At 44.1% G+C, this 20,254-nt stretch overlaps 1 protein-coding gene across 1 annotated transcript in view; it reads right to left on the bottom strand.

The window, feature by feature from the left end:
- Etnk1 (ethanolamine kinase 1) overlaps nt 1–17,866 on the bottom strand; it is a 43,133-nt gene extending 25,267 nt beyond the window's left edge. Inside the window, exons 1-2 of the mRNA XM_034512540.2 lie at nt 17,462–17,866; nt 3,915–4,174 (exon numbers count right to left, since the gene is read on the bottom strand). Coding sequence (XP_034368431.1) covers nt 3,915–4,174; nt 17,462–17,617 — 416 coding nt within the window. The 5' untranslated portion in view covers nt 17,618–17,866. The remainder of the gene's footprint in view (nt 1–3,914; nt 4,175–17,461) is intronic.
- Nucleotides 17,867–20,254: the final 2,388 nt, after the last annotated feature.

The raw sequence follows: 20,254 nt of genomic DNA, 5'->3' as shown, positions 1-20,254 counted from the left end.
GAGTAGATTTAACTGAAAATACAAGTAACACCATTTTAATCGAATGTAATTATAAATGCTAAAATCAGCTTTAGCAAACCTTAAGTGACTAAAATCTGCAGTCAGCCCACATGTCTCTGGGCCACATATCCATGGATCCAACTAAGCACAACCGAAATGATTCAGGAAAAAAATCTATCTCACAAAGTTATACCTTGTTACACTGAGTAATACATAATTTCTATACAAATAATACTATATGGAATCACAGTGAAGTAGCCTAGCCTTCCAAATCCTCCCTTCTTTCCTCCCTCCCTCCCTCCACCACCACCCCCACCCACCCCCAGCACTATCTGCCTGGTATCACTGTCATATACTATGTGCTTCAAACCTATCTGCAACTGCTCATCCGTACTGAACAGTGAACCCTTACAGCCTAGAGAGCATTTGCACGGCATGTGGGACTAAGTACCGCAGAGACAACCGGTGATGAAAGGAGGCACTCATGCTCCAGACAAGTATCATCTCACACAAGGGACTCAACTGAGCACCCACAGATTTGACAGCAGTGGAGAGAAGGGATCTTAGAATCAGTCAGTCACTCGCAGACATTAAGGAACAACTCTGTGACGTTCCACTCTTCCCACCTGAGGTTACTCAGAAAGATTGCAGTTCCCTTAATAAAGAGAAACTCTAGAGCAGGCCAAGTATTATGTAGTTATAAATACTAAAAGAACAGAATGTTCTACGTTCATCTTCTCTGTTCACCTTTAAGTCCAGCAATATCATGTTTTCTAAGTAGCACAACAAAGCCCTATCTTCCTCTCTATTCTAATTCATAAGAACTTAGTCATCTATCAGTGGTATTCTTTCAGCATCTATTTGTGTTAACAATGTGGAGGATCAAAGGTTAATGACTGAAATGTCTTTATATCTTAAGTAAATGAGAATTTACTAAAGCATGCTTATTAGTATCTATCCCCTAGAGTTATTCTGCATCAATTTTATTAATTAGATTTAGACACTACAAGGTTCCTGTCACATGCTCCATCAGAATTAGCTATCACAGTCATTGGATCATGTCCTCAACTTCACTAAGTGAATTCTCACATTTTTAGAATTGTAATATGCCTGTTAAATTTTTTATACTATAAATAAAATTTAAATAAAGCATGCATTGGTAACATTATTTTGAGCTCACATGTCCCCAAAGGCCTGGCTCTAGCTGATGTGCCACCTGGAGGTGCTAGAACCATTTGAAGGTAGAGCCTAGGACCCAGACCTCTTCATGTGCCTCTCGCTTCTTGCCACTGTGAGGGGAGCAGCTCTGGTCCAATCCGCCATGTGATCCCAGTTGCCGCTGCTCTTCTCACCACAGCACCCCACCCCTCCCAAAATAACAGAACCAAATGACTCTTCAAACTGTAAGTGAAACTAAACCTCTCCTATTTTAAGACAGGTTTGTCAGGAACTTCGTTAAAGAAATGAAAACCTGGCTCAGTCAGGAAGCATCCCGAGGTATCGGACAGGACCAAGAGCAGAGTTCACCTAGTTATGACAGCACTGATTGCGCTAACGAGAGTGTTTGCCTGGCCACATTTACATGCAACTTCCACACACTTCAGAAGAGAGTGTCCAATATGCCTGCATCATCAGTTCTAAAAGCCAAGCCCTGAGATGGGACCTTATTGAGCTCCCAAGCCTCAAATTCTAGTCTCAAGTAATGCTCCTCCCTCCGACTTCTGAGTGGCTGGGATCATAAGATGTGGCACTACACCTAGTTTGTGTAAATTTTATTTGTTTGTAAATTGGGGGAGAGGAGTCATGTGTGTGGGTCATGTGCCTGCCATGAATGCAGAGGCCAGAAGGTAACAACAGGAATCTCTTCTTTGATGGCTTTTTGTTTTGTTCTGTTTTTGAGATAGTCTTCTACTAAATCTGGAGTTCCCACTACTGCTCAACTGGAGCAAGGAGCCCCCAAGGCTCTAACTGTGTCCACCTTTCATCCCAGGAGTGGGGTTACAGGGTGTGCAGCATCCTGGATTTTAGTGGCCCTCAGGCCATGCAACAGCACTTTACCCACTGAGCCTCCTTCCTACTACTTTACAGGGAACAAAAAATCTCACACAGCCAAGGTTAGCCTCCTGTCTCCCACTTCCCAAGCAGAACTATACATAATCACACTCAGCTAAAAACTTAGAAGAGCATGCTTCCAAAAGTATTAACAGAGGCAGCAGCTTGGCATTATCTATGAGAATTTGCCAAAATAGTATTAATTGCTTCTTAGCATCCAACTGTTAGAACTGCAAAGTTTGGCTAACATGTAAGAAAGCATAAGAAAAATATTACAGAAGTTAACACTCATTACTTAACACTGTTCTAAACTTCCCACACATACAAGGTGAGCATCCTTAGAAAAAGGATACAGAGTAAACCCCACACCTAGAGTAAACCCCACAGCTGACTGACAGGTCAGTCAGCTCAGACACCCTGACAGACGCCCTGACACAGCTGCACTCATGCTCTGCTCTGGGTACACAGCCCCACATACATGGATGCTGTGTTTCAATTTGGCCTCAAACCAAAGACTACACACTATGAATGTGTAAATACTCCATGGCCAAAAATACTTAGAGCAGCATTTCCAGCCTGAAGATATAAGAAATTCAGCCTGTGTGTCTGAGCTGATCAACTTAACCATATTCTCATCGCTTGGTGAAGGGGAGGTGACCTGGCTCTCTGCCCAAATGTCCACAGCTCAAAAAGGTAGCAAGATGGTTCTAATAGTATACTCTGAAGGAAAGCCACAGACATCTAATTATCATTTCAATACAGCCCCTCCCTCGTTCCACAACACACTGCCAGTATCAGCAAAGTAGAAAACATAAACTCCCTATGTCCAGTTCCAACTATTATGTCCAGAGAGTAAAAGTCTCCTGAATGTAAACTGACTGATGTGTGTCACTGAGTTCCAGTGTGAGGGACTGAAGACAACTCAACAGTCCTGGTGCAGAATAAAGGAGGCCTGGGATCTGCACAGGGAATGAGGGCATGGGGCGAGGGTAAAGGAGTAAGGCAGGAGCTGTGTGAACAGCGGGAGATGCGCTCACGGGCCCTTAAACTACCCTGGTCTACTTAGCCAGGTCGGCACCAGCCAGGACTGTGTTATGAGACCCTGTCTCAAAAACAAACAAACAGAAAAGCATGGTGAGCATACACCTGCCTCCCAGCACCCAAAGATAAAGGCAGGAGGATCAAAAGCTCCAGGTCATCCTCAGTTACAGGAAGTTTGAGGTCAGCCTGGGCTCCATGAGATCCTTCCTCATTAGAAAAACAAAATTTGTATATAGTGTCTAACAGAATTTCAGCACAGGCAAATGGCACATTTCATTTCTAATTAGTTTTCACTCAAAAAATGTTGAAGTACAACCCAGGACGCCTCTCAGGAAAGTTCCATGGTAAAGCTCTTCCATGAGACCTTATTTCCCATGCCCACTCTCGTTCTCTTAAGTGAAGCGTGCCTGACAATGTCACCACACCAACCATTCAAACAAGATGTCCACTTGACAGTCTTTATATTCTAAAATGTTTCAATTTCTAACACAGAAGATATTGGTACTAAAAAGTCTCCTGGTGTTCAAAGACTTTCCTTCTTGGGAGGAACACAGGGTCTCATGTAGCCCAGGCCTGCATCCAACTCTCTAGGTAGCTGAGGATGGCTTTAAATAGATCCTGCTGGGACTGCAGGTGTGAACTAGCCTCCTCAGTTATTAAACAGTGTCTAAGAAGTCAGCTAAATGTTACAGCAGGTAAACATACGCCACACACACCCTCCTCCCTCACATACACAAAAACTAAATGTAATTTTTTAATTTTTTAATATTTCTTTAGTGTACATAACATTCTTTTTCAAAAGAAAAACCTGACAAATTTACCTGAAAATGGCTGGGTTGCAGACATGCTGTGGGTCCAAAGCTTCCCCCTGGATAAACTCATAGCACAGCCCATTATTAAAGGTACAATAGAGCTGAGGTGCACAGCCATGAGCCTGCAGCACACGGAAACTCTTCACTTCTTCATCCCGGTCCACTAACAGTTCAGTCTTGTTGCCGTAGATCCTCACCAGAACCACATCGTCCATGGCGTCGCCCACATAGCAGGCGATGAGCTTGTTCGTGATCCCGTCTGTGAACAGCTGCCAGAGGAAAGGAAGAGAAAGAGAAATGCTGATGGACTCTACTAAGGCCGGGATTAACGATGACATGTGAGTAAAATGGTAACTGGAAACACTGCAAGTGTGGGTATAGCTTAGTGTACATAGGTAGCATACACCAGACCCTGGCCTCAAATCTCCAAAACTCAGGAAAAACACCTATTTTAGACCGTCAACGACCCTTCTGGAGAACCCTCAGTAGTGTGCTTCCTTAGAAAGCAAGTCCTTATTTGATCCCCAGCACCACTGGGGAAGGCATCTGAGGAGCATGTGAGCCCAGTGGGGGAAGACAGATGAGCCATGAACGCATGGCAATAAGACAAAGGAAGGGGAAGAGAACAGTGAGTAGCAGCTTTGTAAAAAGACCAGCTCTATTCATAGAGACAGCACAGAGCGAAAGCACTCAGCAGCACACCTGACACTGGACTTCAAGCCCAGGAGGAGCCAGCAGAGAAAGGAGAGCATTCACTGACATCTGCTGACCTCTGCTGATGGTCACAGCATGTCTATGGCCACAAATACATACAAAGGAGATAGTACAAAGAGGTCTGAGAAGGGCAGACGTCATGACTCACACTGTAACAACAGCACTCTCAAGTGGAGCCCGAGTTCAAGGTTAGCCTGCACTACACTACATAGTGAGCTCCAAGACAGAGTAAAAATGTCAAGCTCTATCTACCACTACCCTACAACATCCTGAAAAACTAAAGAGTTTGAGAGGGAAAACAATCTATGTAATTAGATTAAATTAAGAAGAATACAATAATCCAATTAAAATCCTGAGTATGAAGGAAACTAGTATTTGCTATGTCAACAGAAAGCTGGGGTGCCACCTGGAAAGGGAGCACAACCATATAAAACATTACTAAGACTCGTCATAATGATCCCAGTCCAAGATTTATCGGGTAAATCTATAGATTCCAATACCTTTAAATGTATGTGTAGCACAACTAGAAAGCAAATACCAAGTAGAGAGAAATGATTACATGTAGGCAATCAACAACACTCACAGATCATACACCATGGCCAACTGAACACTCCTCCTCCTCTCCAAAGCTCAAGAGCTTACCAACTGACTGGCCTGATTAAAGGTCTCAGTAACACCACAAGCTTAACACTCAAGAGCACTTTCTCAAACAGTCAGAACTAAGCCACAAAACAAAATACATGCATGCATACATACATACATACATACACCTCAAGTCCTATGACTTGCAGTGAACGGTGAATTGTTATTTTTATTACATAATGTTTAACTGCTTTAGAAATGACAAAATCAATAAGAAATGAACCAAATGTACATGTAAATTGTCTAGGAGAGGTAGACATAAGCTGAATGAAAATTTAAAAATGTATCAGGTGAGCCATGGTGGTAGCTGCCTTTAATCCCATCAGTCTGATTGAGGCCAGCCTAGACTACAAACCCTGTCTTGGAAAAGAAAGAAAACGGGTGGAGGGGTAGGGGATGAGTGCCAGACTGAGCAGCACTAACAGGCTGTCGATCAAGTGGCAGGTGTCCAGTTGTCAGTAGGATGTGGCAGTTAGTCCTCTATACTGGTATTGGTATCACCACAACAAGCACAATGAGCCATCAGACGCTGGGTGGACTAATACTTAATTCTGAGAACAGACAGAGCAATTGGAGCTTCCACAGTGGCTGCCAGCCCTGAACAGGTACCTCCTAACACTAGACAGACAGTGGAGTTGCTCATGAGAAAGACCTGTCACCTCCCAACAGAAGACAGATTTAGTAGGTTGTTGTATCTGTCCCCCTAGAAGTTGGAAGGGGATTTATAACATACATGCTTAACAAAACAAAGGAGCAAAGACTGACTCTGAAATGGCATACCACATAAAAGAAAAGTTCAGCACAGGCTGAGTGACCTCTGTAAGAATGTCAGGTCTACAGCAAATTCTTATGAGAAAGGGCAAGAAGACTGCACAAGAGACTGCCTTTGCCAGTACACAGTAAGGGATAGGTAAGTGAAATTAAGTTTCATTCATTAGAAAAGGACAGGAACTACAGGTGAGGCATGTAAGTTAGTGGTATACTATATGTCTAACACGCAGATAGAGCCTAGACTCAACACTACACACACACACACACACACACACACACACACACACACACACACACAGTCATTTAGCCTTCCAACTCAATAAGCTAGGAAAGTAAGCTCAACATGGCAGTTGTAGTGGGTACCTGTAAATTTAAGCACACCAGGGCTAAAGCAGGAGCAATCCCAAGCTCAAGAACAGCCCAGGCTATATGGTGAATGAAAAGAAAAAGGACAGACAGAAACAGAGAGAAAAACCCAGAAGCTAAGAAAAAGAACCAAGTGAGAAAGAGCGAGTGAGGACAGTGACTTACATAGTCCTACACTTCCAAAGAGAAAGAGAGACCATCCAGGCCGATCCTGAAGCTCAGCCAGACAGCAGCACAGAAGGAAAAGAGAACAAGGCCTCTTATGAACATGGTCGTAAGATGGCTGTGATAGTCCAGACTAAGCCTCAGGCAGAAAGCTGACACAAAAGGATTCAAAAATGAGCTGGAGACCAACCTGTGCTAACCTTGTCTCATACAAAACACAAAAGGAAAAATCTTGAGTTATGAATAATCAATACAGAAAGATAACAAAATATGATATCTCAACTAAATTGCATTTTCTCCAGAAATGCAAAGGTGATTTAGTGTTTATGTTTTCAAATTCAATGCATATACCTCAATAACAAAACATGAATACACTGAATATACTAAGTTTGCCCATTAAGAAGGGTCTAATGTAGCCCAGGCTGGCCTTGCACTTTGAGGCTGAAGATGACCTTGAACTCAATCATGCCACCTCCACTTCCTCAGCACTGAGATACAGACATGCCTTCATGCCCAGCTCACTCTGGCTTTCTTGTTTTGTTTCTTGTTAGCTCTTTCATATGAGTGTTCTGTCTACATGTATGTCTGTGCACCATGTATGTGCCTAGTGCCTGCAGAGGGCACCAGATGTCCTGGAACTGTACTTACAGAAGGTTGTGAGCTGCCATGTAAGTACTGGGAATGGAACCCAGATTCTCTGGAAGAGAGCCAGAGCTCTTAATCACTGAACCATCTCTCCAGCCACACCTAACTATTTTAAAGAAGAAAAATACATGTATACACAAACATATGTATTTGTATATAATGTATACAGACAGAAAGAGCCATCTGCATCTATGGGTTACGTATCTGTGGCTTCAAACAACCCTGGATCAAAAATACCTGAGGAAAAGCACGCCTGCACAGCACAGACTACAGGGCATCACTCCCTACAAGTGACGGCACGGCACGGCACGGCACTGCACGGCACGGCACGGCACGGCACGGCACGGCACGGCACGGCACGGCACGGCACGGCACGGCACTAACCATGGGTTACTACATCACCTAAATGGTAGGAGAGGATGTTCACAGGCTAGTTACATGCAAGACCTTTAACCTACAAGGAACCTGAAACATTCCCACAGACATCAGAGAGGATACAGCAAAAGAACCATGCTTCATTCCTAAGTGGCAGAGATTTTTTACTATTTCAGTAGTTTGTGGTTCTGGATTCAACCATGGAAATTATCAATTTTTAGGAAGAGAAACCATGCTACTGGTAAAGCTGTCATATTTAACTAAAGCCACAGTAATAAAATCCACTTAACACTTGATGGTATGTCTCAAATTTTTAGGTCAGCAACACAAGCCCACGTCGCTCATTATATGCTGAAAATAATGAGACAGAAAGTGCTAACTCCCTGAGCGCTGAGGGCTGTCTGTCAGAATACTGCTGACTGCTAGCCTGCTATCAAGGTGAGCAGACTCCAGCAGTGACAGAACCAACTCCAGAAGAGTTGGTCACTGTATCTACAATAATGTGCACAACACTGAGGAAGCACTTGACTCCCTGGCAGCGAGGCACACTACCACAAAGAAAGATAGCAGCCAAGCAGAAACAAAGAATGGAGGCAGACTGAGCCAAACAAAACCTGGGGCTACTAATCTCAGAACCATCACAGAACAAAAACTGTACTTGGGTGACAGCTCCCTGCTTACCAAGACTACAACTCAGGGCAGGTAGGACATCAGCAAACCAGGGACCAGGCAAGGGGGAGGGGGGGTGGGGCGCAGCTGCCTCTTTTCTAAATCAGCTAGGACAACGGAAGTGGCAAGAGTCTGAGCTACACAGCGGGTTACAGGCTAGCTTGGACTACAAACTAAGACTGCAGGTAAGATAATGTGTGTGTGTGTGTGTGTGTGTGTGTGTGTGTGTGTGTGTGTACACATACATACTTATGTATGTATGTATGTATGTATGTATGTATGTAGTAACTTATTTTGTGGGTTATTTTGAGGGTAAATTTAGGGCATTTTCATACAAGCCAGTTATGGCTAGGATACTGGAGAACACAGAACTCACTATGAAGAGTCCTTGATAGTTGTGACAAATGCCAGCATGCTGCAATCTCATTCCAAGGACTGGTAGCTAGCTGGTAAAATGAATAGAATTGGCACCTATGCACTCAAAATGGGACACCCTAAGTGAGGTGGCTGAGCTGTGTACACAGGGATCAGCCTGGCTTCATAAAGACCAAAAGCTCAGCTGGTTTTTAAGCACTGCTGTGAGAAACGCTATGCTCATGGGGAGAACACACACTAGTTGTCTTATTATTCTACATAACACGGGTGATCTCATCTAATTAGCTGAAGGGCCAAAAAACAAAAATAAGCATTCCTGAAGAAATTCTGCTTCAAGACTGTACTATGAAGCCACAGCTGAGTTCCATGGTACCATCTTAGGATTTACAGACCTACCAGCTGTCGTATAAACAACTTCTCCAGAGAACCCTGACACACAGTTTATCATCTCTCTGTTCCAATATGAACTTATCCTATGGAAATACTCAGAAACCTCATCCAAACCACACAAACATATACAAACACAGTCTGCTACAACAGTTTTAACTATCAAAAACTGAAACAGCTTCAGCAATGCTAATCACAAGTAAATCACTGAAAGGACAAACTATGAATCAAACACTTGCAATCCAAGTACTTGGAAAATAGAGGCAAGGGGATCTTATGTTCAAGGGCAGCCTGGGCTACATACGACCAGTCACAAGAAAACATAAAATTACATGGCTGCAGTAATTTGAGACACATTCCCTTTACATAGCCCTGGTTGTCCTGGAACTCGCTACAGATCATGCTGTCCTCTCCACAGTTCATTCTGTGAAAGGAAGGAGAGAGGTGCTACTACTGTGGCAAACCACTAGAGGGAGGGCAAAGTTAAGACCAGAAAGTAGAGAAAGTTCAGTTGCTGCAATTATTTCCTGCCCGGGGTCTGGGGCTACATAACTACAAGTGCTTCACGAATTTCTCTCCCACTTACTTTTGAGAAGGACTCTTGCTGTGTTGCCTTGGCCTCCTGAACTCAAGCAACCTCTCAACTTCCTGAGGAGCTAACCCTACAGGTGAGTACCACCATGAGCTAAGCTTACTTTAAAGACATGTAGAATCTAAAGTTTTCCATGGTTTTTTTTTTGTTTGTTTGTTTGTTTGTTTTTTTTTTTTTTTGGCATGTGTGACATGTACATTTGAGTGGCCACATGTATTCAGGAACACATGGAGAGGCCCAAGATTAATAAGCCTCCTCAACCACTCCTCCTTCTTACCAAACACCTCTCAGATGACCTGAGCTGGCTGACTTGCTCCAGGAATGCACTGCTAACCTTCTGAGTGCTGGGATTACCACCAGGCCTACACATACACTCAGCATTTCTACAGGTACTGGGAAGTCACCACCCCAGCTTTCACACATACTCAGCAGCAAGCTTTATCTGAGAGTTTTGTCTGCTGAGCCATCTCCCCAGCCCTCATGTATGTTGTGCTATTCTTAATTTCTGACTTTCATGTATATATATATATATATATATATATATATATATATATATAAGTGTTTTGCCTGTGTGTGTGTCTGTGCACATGTGTGCCTCTTGCCAGACAGCTGTGGGATGTAATGTGGGTGCTGGGAACCAAACATAGAACCCCCAGAAAACCAAGTGCTCCTAACAGTTGAGCCATCTATCTAACCCCTCTTATCCTATCTTATTCTAAGTCATCTTTTCAAAAATCATTTTTTAAATTGTGTGTGTGCACCTAAGCGCATGAGTGCATGTGAAAGTCATAGAGCAGTTTGCAGGAGCTGGTCCTCTCCTAGCACATAGGTTCTAGGACTCACTCTGGTACTTTGTTTTGTTTTGTTTTGTTTTGTTTTGTTTTGTTTTGTTTTTTCCACACAGGGCATCTCTGTGTAGCTCTTGCAGCCCTGAACTCACTTTGTAGACTAGGTGGCCTTGAAATCAGAGATCTGCCTGCTTCTGCCACCCAAGTGCTGGGATTAAAGGTGTGTGTCACTACACCCAGCTGGTATTTTTAACACCACAAAAATTTCTCTCAACCAATGTTCCTCTGTATTATGTGACACTTCTCGTAACTTAAAACATTCACTGCTTTCCAGCTAAATCTTTACTACAGTCTATACTAACTCTCGAGTGATGTAGACCCTTAATGCCCAAAACTCCCTCTCCCACGACTCTGCCCAAACTACTTAGGGCCTAGCTTAACTCTCTGTGAAATGCTTCTTCTTTGCTTGGATCTGTTCCTTCCCTTAAAAGAAGAAAGTAGAGAGGTTCAGGCAGAGCAAGGTAGAGTGTATACCCAGTATTATGACTCAGTCTCCAACACCTAACCACCTAGCCCCGACAGACACAAACCCCACAAAGGCTACATCAGGTCCCCCACTTCTATGAAACATATTCTTAATTCTCCTGGGGCTGTCTTATGCTCCAGTTCACAGCAAAACTACCCAGCTAAAAATTAAAATATGTACACCTTTAATCCCAGCACTTTGGAGGCAGAGGCAGGCTGATTTCTGAGTTCGAGGCCAGCCTGGTCTACAGATCGAGTTCCAGGACAGCCAGGGCTACAAAGAAACCATGTCTTGAAAAAACAAACAAACAAACAAACAAAACCTAAGGGGGACGTGGTGACACCTTTAATTCCAACACTAGGGCTAAAAGGCTGGTAGATCTCTGTGAGTTCAAGGCCAGCCCAGTCTTCAGATCCAGTTCAGAGCAGTTAGGGCTAAACAGAAAAACCCTGTCTCAAAAAAATCAAAAAAGAAAAGAAAAGAAGAGAGAGACAGAGAGACAGAGAGACAGAGAAACAGAGAGAGACAGAGACAGAGACAGAGACAGACAGACAGACAGACAGACAGACATTACCAGTAAGTTGCTGAGTTTTAGAAGTGCAGGCCTTGAATCCTTTTGTGGCCCTGGAAACTGCCCCCTGGGCCGCACACTCAGGGAAGTACTGTAGTACTGAGCTACAGTCATTCCTGGACCATCTGAAACATGGTGATTCCTTCTGTTCAGTCTCCACTTAATAATGAAGGTCATGGAAGGTGAGACAGACAGGAGTCCCACACTGAAGCACACATCACTTCATTTTAAAATGTCGTGTTCATTTCCCAAGGGCTGTCTAAGGCTCAGAGCACTACCTATGTTGTGTATTTTCATCTACAGTTCTTTTTATTGAGGGGGTGGGGTCTTACTCTGTAATCCAAACAGGCATGGAAGTCAAAATCCTACCACCTAAAACTCCTGTATGCTGGGATCACAAGCAATCCTGCAATCCTGTATGACTTCTCCCAACATTTTTATTTTTTTACAGACTGAAATACTTGCCGACCACCAGGGGTGGTGCACTCGCCTTTTATCCCAGCAGAGGCCATTGGCTCTGTGAGTTCAAGGCCAGCCTGGGTCCCAGACAGCCAGGGCTACCCAGAGAAACCTTGTCTCAAAATAACAAAAACAAAAAACTTACCAATGATTTCAAAACCATCCTCTTCCCACCACAACAGTGATAGCCCCAAGGAGAGAAAACAGTTTGCTTAAGTAAAATCACAGGTGTTGGTATCTTTAGTCACTAACAATTTAAATCTCTAACCACAGTTAAATTACTACATCACAATAAAGTTCATGGACGGTTTTAAAAAAAAGTCTGGAAGCTTTCAAACACTGTTCTTTTTGGCAGGAATCAAACATCACATGATCTCTCCCATCCTTGTACGTTTTTTTCTATATCATCTAGGACAGGAACAGGAAAGAGACAAGCAGACTTAAGTGACAGGAGAGGGACAAACAAAGGTGAGGAACAGTGTGTAAGAGGAGCCCGCAAGGAAGCTGTTTTTGTATGGTGGAATTATGAACCTAGCTATTGCTTAAAAAGCATGGAGATTTCAAAACCATTCAGAAATGTGGAAGCATGAGGTGGGGAGGGCCTGGTGTGGGAGCACTGCCTCGTGGCAGGAAAGCTCCCCAGCACTGGGGAAATGCACTGTCTTACAGGAGTAGTACACTTGTAGAGTGTTTTCATTCCATCTCTACATGTGAAAAAAATCTGAACAGTCATTCAAAGAACATTCCATTTTCTGATCTGTCTCGGGTGGGAATTTTAAGAGCAGATGTTTTTGATTCAGGCCCTATACAGCCTGTGCTCAGCAGCATAACTGTCATGAGCTAGCATTTATTTCACCCTTACAAGCCTCAAGGGTAAGGAACTGTGTACTGGATCCATTTTATAGTTTCGGATCACGAAGCTTAGAAAGGCTAAGAAATTTGACCAGAGCTAGGCAGTGGTGACAAACATGCCTTTAATTCCAGCATATGGAAGGCAGAAGCAAGAGGATCTCTGTAAGTTCAAGGCCAGCCTGGTCTACAGAGCTCATTCTAGAGTAGCTGTCTCAGGAAGGAAGGAACGGAGAAAGGGAGGGAAGAAAAAAGAAATTAATTAATTTGAGCATGAGGCATGTTCTGTAGCTCATACATGTCATACCAACATTTGGAAGGCTAAGGTAGAAGGACTGCCTATAAGTTCCAACCTAGCCTGGACTACAGTTGAGTGACTGTCTCAAAAAGAGAAAAGACAAAACTCGAGCAGTGACAAAGCTAATGAGGTGCAGAGCACACACCCACCCCATGTTCTCTACCTTATGAAGTTGGCTACTGAAAATACTGAACAGACATGAGGTACCAATGCCCAAGGAAGCTTCCTGGGATCCTATAGCACAGACACTGGGAAGTGGGGTTGGGTTTAATGGGAAGACAGGTGCACAAAATTAGATTCTTATGTGTGAGGGCACATACATGTGCAGGCATAATGCAAGTGTGTGTATGGAAGCCCAGAGTTAACACCAGATGTCTACCTCAAGCTCCTCATGTATTAAAGCAGGAACTTTCACTGAACCCTAAGCTGGATGAATCCACTTGCTCATGGAATTCTTGTTTTCTGCCTCTGAAGTGCTGGATGAGATGTCAATTTTATAACCATCTGTAACAAAAATATGGTCTTCCCAGCCTGTCAAGCTTTGCCATTATATCATTATCTACTGTGGACCCCCAGTGACATGCTAATGCCAATTAATCTTACTCAAACACTGATGCACAGAGGAAGCCCTAAAGTGACCCACTAAAATATTCAAGAAACTGAGTAAAGGATTTTGTCTAGGCATTGTACTGATAAACTTGTAATCCCATTGCTTGAAAGGCTGAGGCAGGAAGATCTAATGACAAGAAAGGGAAAACAAGTCTCTTTGTTCCTCTATAACTACCCCAAAAACTGTAGATGCATCAAAAACCCACATTCACATGAAGGAAGTGCTGCATAACAAATAGTCTGTCACTTTCTAAAACTGTAGCATTCATGGAAGGAAATGCAAATGTGTTCAAGTGCGCTCAAAGCTGTCTTTTTCTGAGCCACACCAGTTTAAGAAATTAGCCTTGCACAGGCACGGCCTCCCTGCCTCAATCATAACAACATAAACACAGCCTTTCTAGGTCAAAGAGCAGTAATCCTAAGGTAGTCCCCCCAGAGCTGTCACTTACACACAGGCTCAGTTTTATCAGCTGCAATACCCATTTGCAGTTCTTGCCTGTCCCCCTCATAGGACAGTTTGGGAATATGGGGTGGGAGGGATTTAAAAACAAGGCAGCATGAAACAGAAAACATTTAGCTCATCCTGTCTCAGAACTGCTGTACCTACTCAGAAACCTAACCTCCAAACCTCCTCCTTATACTGTTTTGACTTGATAGGCCAGCTCTATCCAAAATGAGACCCAATTTCACATGCTGGTAAGTGCTAAGGAGAGACTATCTCTTAGACTATCAAGTCTCTTGTTTGGGGCCTGTTTCTATTTTTTTCACATTCCACATGTTGGTATTATAGAAGTGACTACCAGGAAAGATAAGGGTTGTCACAAAAGCTTCTAAAATATATTATATAAAAATATTTTTTAAATATATTTTTCTTTTGCGGACTGGAGGGCAAAGACAGGGTTCTCAAGTAGCTCATGCTGGCTTAGAACTCCTCATGTAAAGCCAGGAACAACCTTGAACTCCTGATCTTCCTGCCTCCACTACATACAGCCAAGAAAAATGTTACTTTTGGGGAGAAAGAACAGTGAGTTTGGGATAGAAAGCTTGTGTAGCATGCCCTAGGCTCAAGCCTCCAGTCCCAGAACCTCACACAAAGGGAGAGAGCAGAGAATACCAAAAACGGCTAATATTGATGATACCCAGCTGACCTGAAATAACGTCTCTCTTGTCTATAGGATACATGTTTCCACCGGGTGGTGGTGGCACACACCTTTAATCCCACCTTGGGAGGCAGAGGCAGGCGGATTTCTGAGTTCGAGGCCAGCCTGGTCTACAGAGTGAGTTCCAGGACAGCCAGGACTACACAGAGAAACCCTGTCTCGAAAAACCAAAAAAAAAAAAAAAAAAAAAGATACATGTAGATACCTTTCAGGAACAAGGTAAAAGTATTATCTTTTACAGTTCAAGAGATAAAATTTGAAAAGAAACTATAACCATTAAGAAATACTAAACAGGGCTGGAGAGATGGTTCAGCGATTAAGAGCACTCATTGCTCTTTCAGAGGTTCTGAATTCAATTCCCAGCAACCACATGGTGGCTCACAAACATCTGAAATGGGAACCAATACCCTCTTCTGGTATCTGAAGACAGTGACGGTGTCCTCACATATATAATATATATACATACACACAGAGAGAAAGAAATACTAAACAAGCAGACAACAGTGACAAAAGTCTTTATGCCCAAGGCTCAAGAGGCAAGTTCCAGGGCCAGGCTGGTGTACAGAGCCAGCTCCAAACCTACAGTGTGACCTTGTCTCAAAAAAATAACAACGAAAGCAGAATTACTAAACAAGGCCCCAAGGCATCACTAGTTTGCAAAGCCCTAGTATATGAGTCCCTCTATAAGCTGGTAATAAATAACCCTAGCCTTGGCTTACTGATGGCTCACCTTCTGATCCAAGAGTTCTGCTTGCATAAGGAGGGGGTGAATTTCTAATTATCAATTCTACAAGTGAGTGATATCTCTGTCAAATACACATATTATACATTTAGATTATGAACCCAAAGGTTAAAGTTCAGTCACAACATAGGACAGGAACAGTAGCAAAAACCTACGACCCCACAAAAATAGAATTGCCAGTTGAGTGACCAATCTAGCCACCTTGCCTCAAACAAAAAAGAAAGAAAGAAAGAAAGAAAGAAAAAGAAAGAAAGAAGATATATAAATCATGATTTAACCTGATCTCCTACAAAACAACCAAAATAGTTTTAAGTCTTTTTTTACATATACCCTGACTTTCCTCATTAAATTTCACATGAGGTAAGAGAGAGCACCTACCTAATACTTCCTAGGCAATAATGACTTTAAAAAGAGCTCAATCCAATCCAGCACACAGCACTTATTAATCCAGCAATAGCTATCACCACTTTTCTAAACACAAATAAATGAAAGGAAATTCCAAGCTACAAACTTTAGAAGTCACTGCTAAAAAGAAAAAAAAACAAAAAAAAAAACAATACAGGTTGCCAGCACTGCAATTCACCAGGAAGCAGCACTGCCTCTAATTACTAAGATATTTTCCAGAAATAGATTTTATTAAATTTTAAAACCCTCTCAAACAAGCAAGTGAATATCTACTATATAGTAACAGTCTAACATGAGGGCTCTGTAACATCGGTGGAACGCTAGCCTAGGATTCAGAACTGCATTTCCCAGCACCGCAAACACACACAAATACACATGCTCCATCTGAAAAACACTTCCTTAAAGGAAATGCAATCATTTTTTTTCAAGTTATACATAAAAATCATTTTGAATCGACTATTTCCTATATGCTTAGCCAACAGGCACGCCTTAAATTTCAAAGCCTTTTGTCTAACAAGTTTCTTCCCCAAAACATATGGGTCCCTTTCAGCTGTTCAGAACCCTTCTAGCAAGAATCGAAACTAAAACTCATAAAAGCCCCCAAGTGTCAGGAACTGCTCTGGGGCCTAACACTATTCATGTTTTAATTATACTAAATAATAATAATAATTTAGCCAAAAAAGTAAATCAATAAATCCTGTATAGTTAAACCCCATAATGTACTGGAGTCATCAAAATGAGATAGAAGGCTTGGATAATCCAAATTACTGCTGAAATCTAAAACAAACCCAAACCGTTAAAAATTTACTAATTTGGCTTGTTTGTTTGCAAGGAAATAGGAAATTCATCTTAGTAATCCCTAAAGCTGTGCACTGAAAAAAAAAACTAAAACCAATCACACCAGATAAATTGTGGGTATGGGGGATCATAACTTGCAAGTGCCTTTTTTTTTTTTTTTTTTTTTTTTTTTTTTAATTCTAGATTTTCGGGAGGTTTTCTCCTTCTGAGAATTTCTGTCTTTAAAACCACTGACTCACGAAAATATTCCCAGGCCAACGCTCACTCCAACCCAGAGCATTAATTCTTCTAAGACTTTACGAATTTAGAAACACCAACTCGAGCCTTCCAATAACACACGGAATAGCGTTCCCTAGCACCCTGGCGTGGGCAGCAGCAGGTCCCCCGGTCATTCCGCTTTGGAATGGAGTTCTCCCGCGGCTCGGAGGATGTGGGAAGATCCCAGGCTGGATAAGGCAGGGATGGGAGGCAAGCGCAGGGGAGGGAGGGCAGCGAAGAGGACCGCGGGAGGCGGATGGGCTGCGGGGTCTGGGAGGAGAGGAAGGAGCCCTCGAGCATGACGAGGGCCGCGGCAGCCATCCCCGGGGGCCGGGCAGGCGTCGCTGACGCGGCGGCTTCGGGAAGGAAACCCAGTGCCCGCCCGGCCTCACCTGCAGGGTCACCTCCCGGGGGTCCCAGTGTGGCCGAAGGTGCCGCAGCAGGCTCAGGGCGCCGTCCCGGCAGCGCTGCTCCTCCTGGTCCTGCACCGTCACGTCGAGCTTCGGCACCTCGGGCGAGCCGGGCGGGACGTGGATGTAATTGGCCATGGCCCAGGCGACGGCGGACACGACCACGACGACCACGGCGACGGCGACCACGAGCGCGGCGGGCGCCGGCAGGCTGCTGGACCCTTCCGTCCCGGGGCGCCCTCGGCGGAGGGCTGCGGCCGCTCGGACGCACGGGCGGGCGGCGGGGGCGACGAGGCGGCCGGACGGGGTGCGCAGTGCAGAGACGCGGAGGCACGGCCGCTCTCGGGAAGATGCCTCAGTGCGCTAGACCGCGGGCAGCCGCGAAGCATGCCGGGACTGGCCTGACGCTAGCGTCACGCCGGGGGCGGAGTCCCGGCTGCGTCAGGCGGGTGGCGGGGTGGCGAACCCCCGCGGCACAATGGGCGGGCCTCGGGGCTCTTGGGGATTGGGGTCTTGGGGAGCGCGCACCGCCAGGCACTCCGCTACTGTGGGGTTGGCTGGGCTCCTGCACCCGAAGGAGTCCGAGTGCTGCCGAGCCCTGCCGGAAGGCTTACGAGCCTTACCGAACTCTGCCGAGCACTGTCGAGCTTTGCCGGGCTCTAACGAGCCTTGCCCGAGCCCTTCCCGGAGTCCTGCCGAATACTGCCGAGCCTTGCCGGACCACTGTCGAGCTTTGCCGAGCCCTTCCGAGCTCTACCGACGAGCTGTGGAGTGCTAACCCAGCCCCGTCACTAGCCTTAATGAAGCTTCACCTTTCTAGATCACTAGGGTCGTGGGCTCTGCTTACTTAGGGCTGACGTTCTTACGGGACGCAGAAGGCACGTCCTGAAATAACCTAAATGGAAGCTGTGAGCTTGGCCACAATCCGACCAAGCTGGATTAATTTGGTCGTCTTGTTCCTGAAGCTTTGTGCACGGAACCACATGCTTGCTTGGTTTAGCAACCAAATTCCCTTTGGCGGTACACAGAAATCACAGTATTTGGGACAAACTTTAGGTAAAGTGAGAGTAAACCGGTGACCTTAGTGTGGTGACATACACCTGTTCTCATGGACTAAATCAGAATTGCCATGAGTTCGAAACCAGCCTGGGCTACATAGTGAGTTCCAGGTTTGCCAGAACTACTTAGTCATCAGCCGATCGATAATGGGGTAAGACGACTGCAACACTCATTTTAAGGATCAGATACTTGATGTTACTGAGAATTATTCAAAGCCGGTTACACAAGGAAGGGTGATGGAAAGAAAAATAGATCGTTGTCGGGTCAAGTCACAGCGCGTCCTGGGACTCGCAGGGCTGCATGAAACTTCCAGTATCTGTTAGAAAGGCTCTGCTCTGTCTGTTAGAGGATAGTGGAAACCAGATCATCTGCAAGTATTTGGTTTGCCCTTACGCTTTCCTTTTATGACGGAGACAATGGAGGTGACTTTCACCTTGGCTTCTGGCTTCCCAAGGGCCGAAGGAAGACAAAGTGAACAATTTGTGAGTGGTCAAATGCTTTATTACCTATTAGCGCACATTTATGTTCTCATTGTTCTGAATGAGCCTACATACCTTTTTAAGTCACAAAACAAATAGGTCTGGGAGAATGATAAACTTCCTAGACTTAAAAGGGGGAAACCCACTCCTGCATTTTTGCAACATTGTAAATTTATTGAACATTTTCCAGACTTGGGTATGTGTTTTTAAAAATCGCTGTGGAAGGCCCTGCTTTCAGCACCCTGCATAAGCATACACACATACCGAGAGAGAGAGAGAGAGAGAGAGAGAGAGAAAGAGAGAGAGAGAGAGAGAGAGAGAGAGAGAGAGAGAGAGAGAGAGAACGCACAGGGAGTATTACAGGAAACACTACATTATGTATTCTATCTAACTGAAACTAAAATAACAGAACACACAAATACTTCCACCTTTTAAGTAGTATCTCCTTATTAAATCATTACATTTCAAGAATATTATATGGAATATTTTATAATTAAAGCAACTAACACCAAATTAAATTAAAATAAAACTTTAAGAAAACATGCAAAAAGTCAGGCACGGTGGCAGAGACCTGTAATCCTAGCACTTGGGCGGGAGACACTGCACATGGCACAGGAATTCAAAGTGAGGAATTCTAAGTAAATATGAGAGCCTATTTCAAACAAACAAACAAACAAAAATACCTATTTTTTTTTCCTTTTTAAAAAATAAGGATCTTTTTAGGCATCCCGTGGCCAACCTGAAACTTGGCTTGAACTCAGAGATCCGCCTGCCTCTGCCTCCTGAGTACTGAGATTAAAACAAACCCACCCCCCTACCTCTCTCTCCTCAACTCCCTCCCTCCCTCCCAGTCTGAAAAAGCCTAGAATTCATTAGGTAGACCAAGCTAATATGGAACTCACAAACACCCACCTACCTCTGCACTCCTAAATGCTGAGGTTAAAACCATGTGATACCACTCCAGGAAAAACTCATTCTTAGAATATTCAGAAGAACATAGCACTTACCAAGAAGGTACACAGACAGCAAGCAAGCATCTATTGAGAACATATGCAACATCCTAAGTCACTAAGGACTGTAACTTTAAACAACAATGATATTCAGCTAAAATTGAAAAGACTGAAACGGCCAAATGCTGGTAGGAGTGTGTGTCCAGCCGCAGTGGGACACCTTCAGTTACGTCCTTCAATACCTACTGAAATGAATCAGAAAGTTGTTGTGCATCTAACCTGATGAT

The sequence above is a fragment of the Arvicanthis niloticus genome, chromosome 9 (genome assembly GCF_011762505.2).
Source record: "Arvicanthis niloticus isolate mArvNil1 chromosome 9, mArvNil1.pat.X, whole genome shotgun sequence".
Classification (NCBI taxonomy): domain Eukaryota; kingdom Metazoa; phylum Chordata; class Mammalia; order Rodentia; family Muridae; genus Arvicanthis; species Arvicanthis niloticus.
The sequence above is the reverse complement of the archived record's forward strand: the minus strand, read 5'-3'. Positions and strand labels throughout refer to the sequence as shown.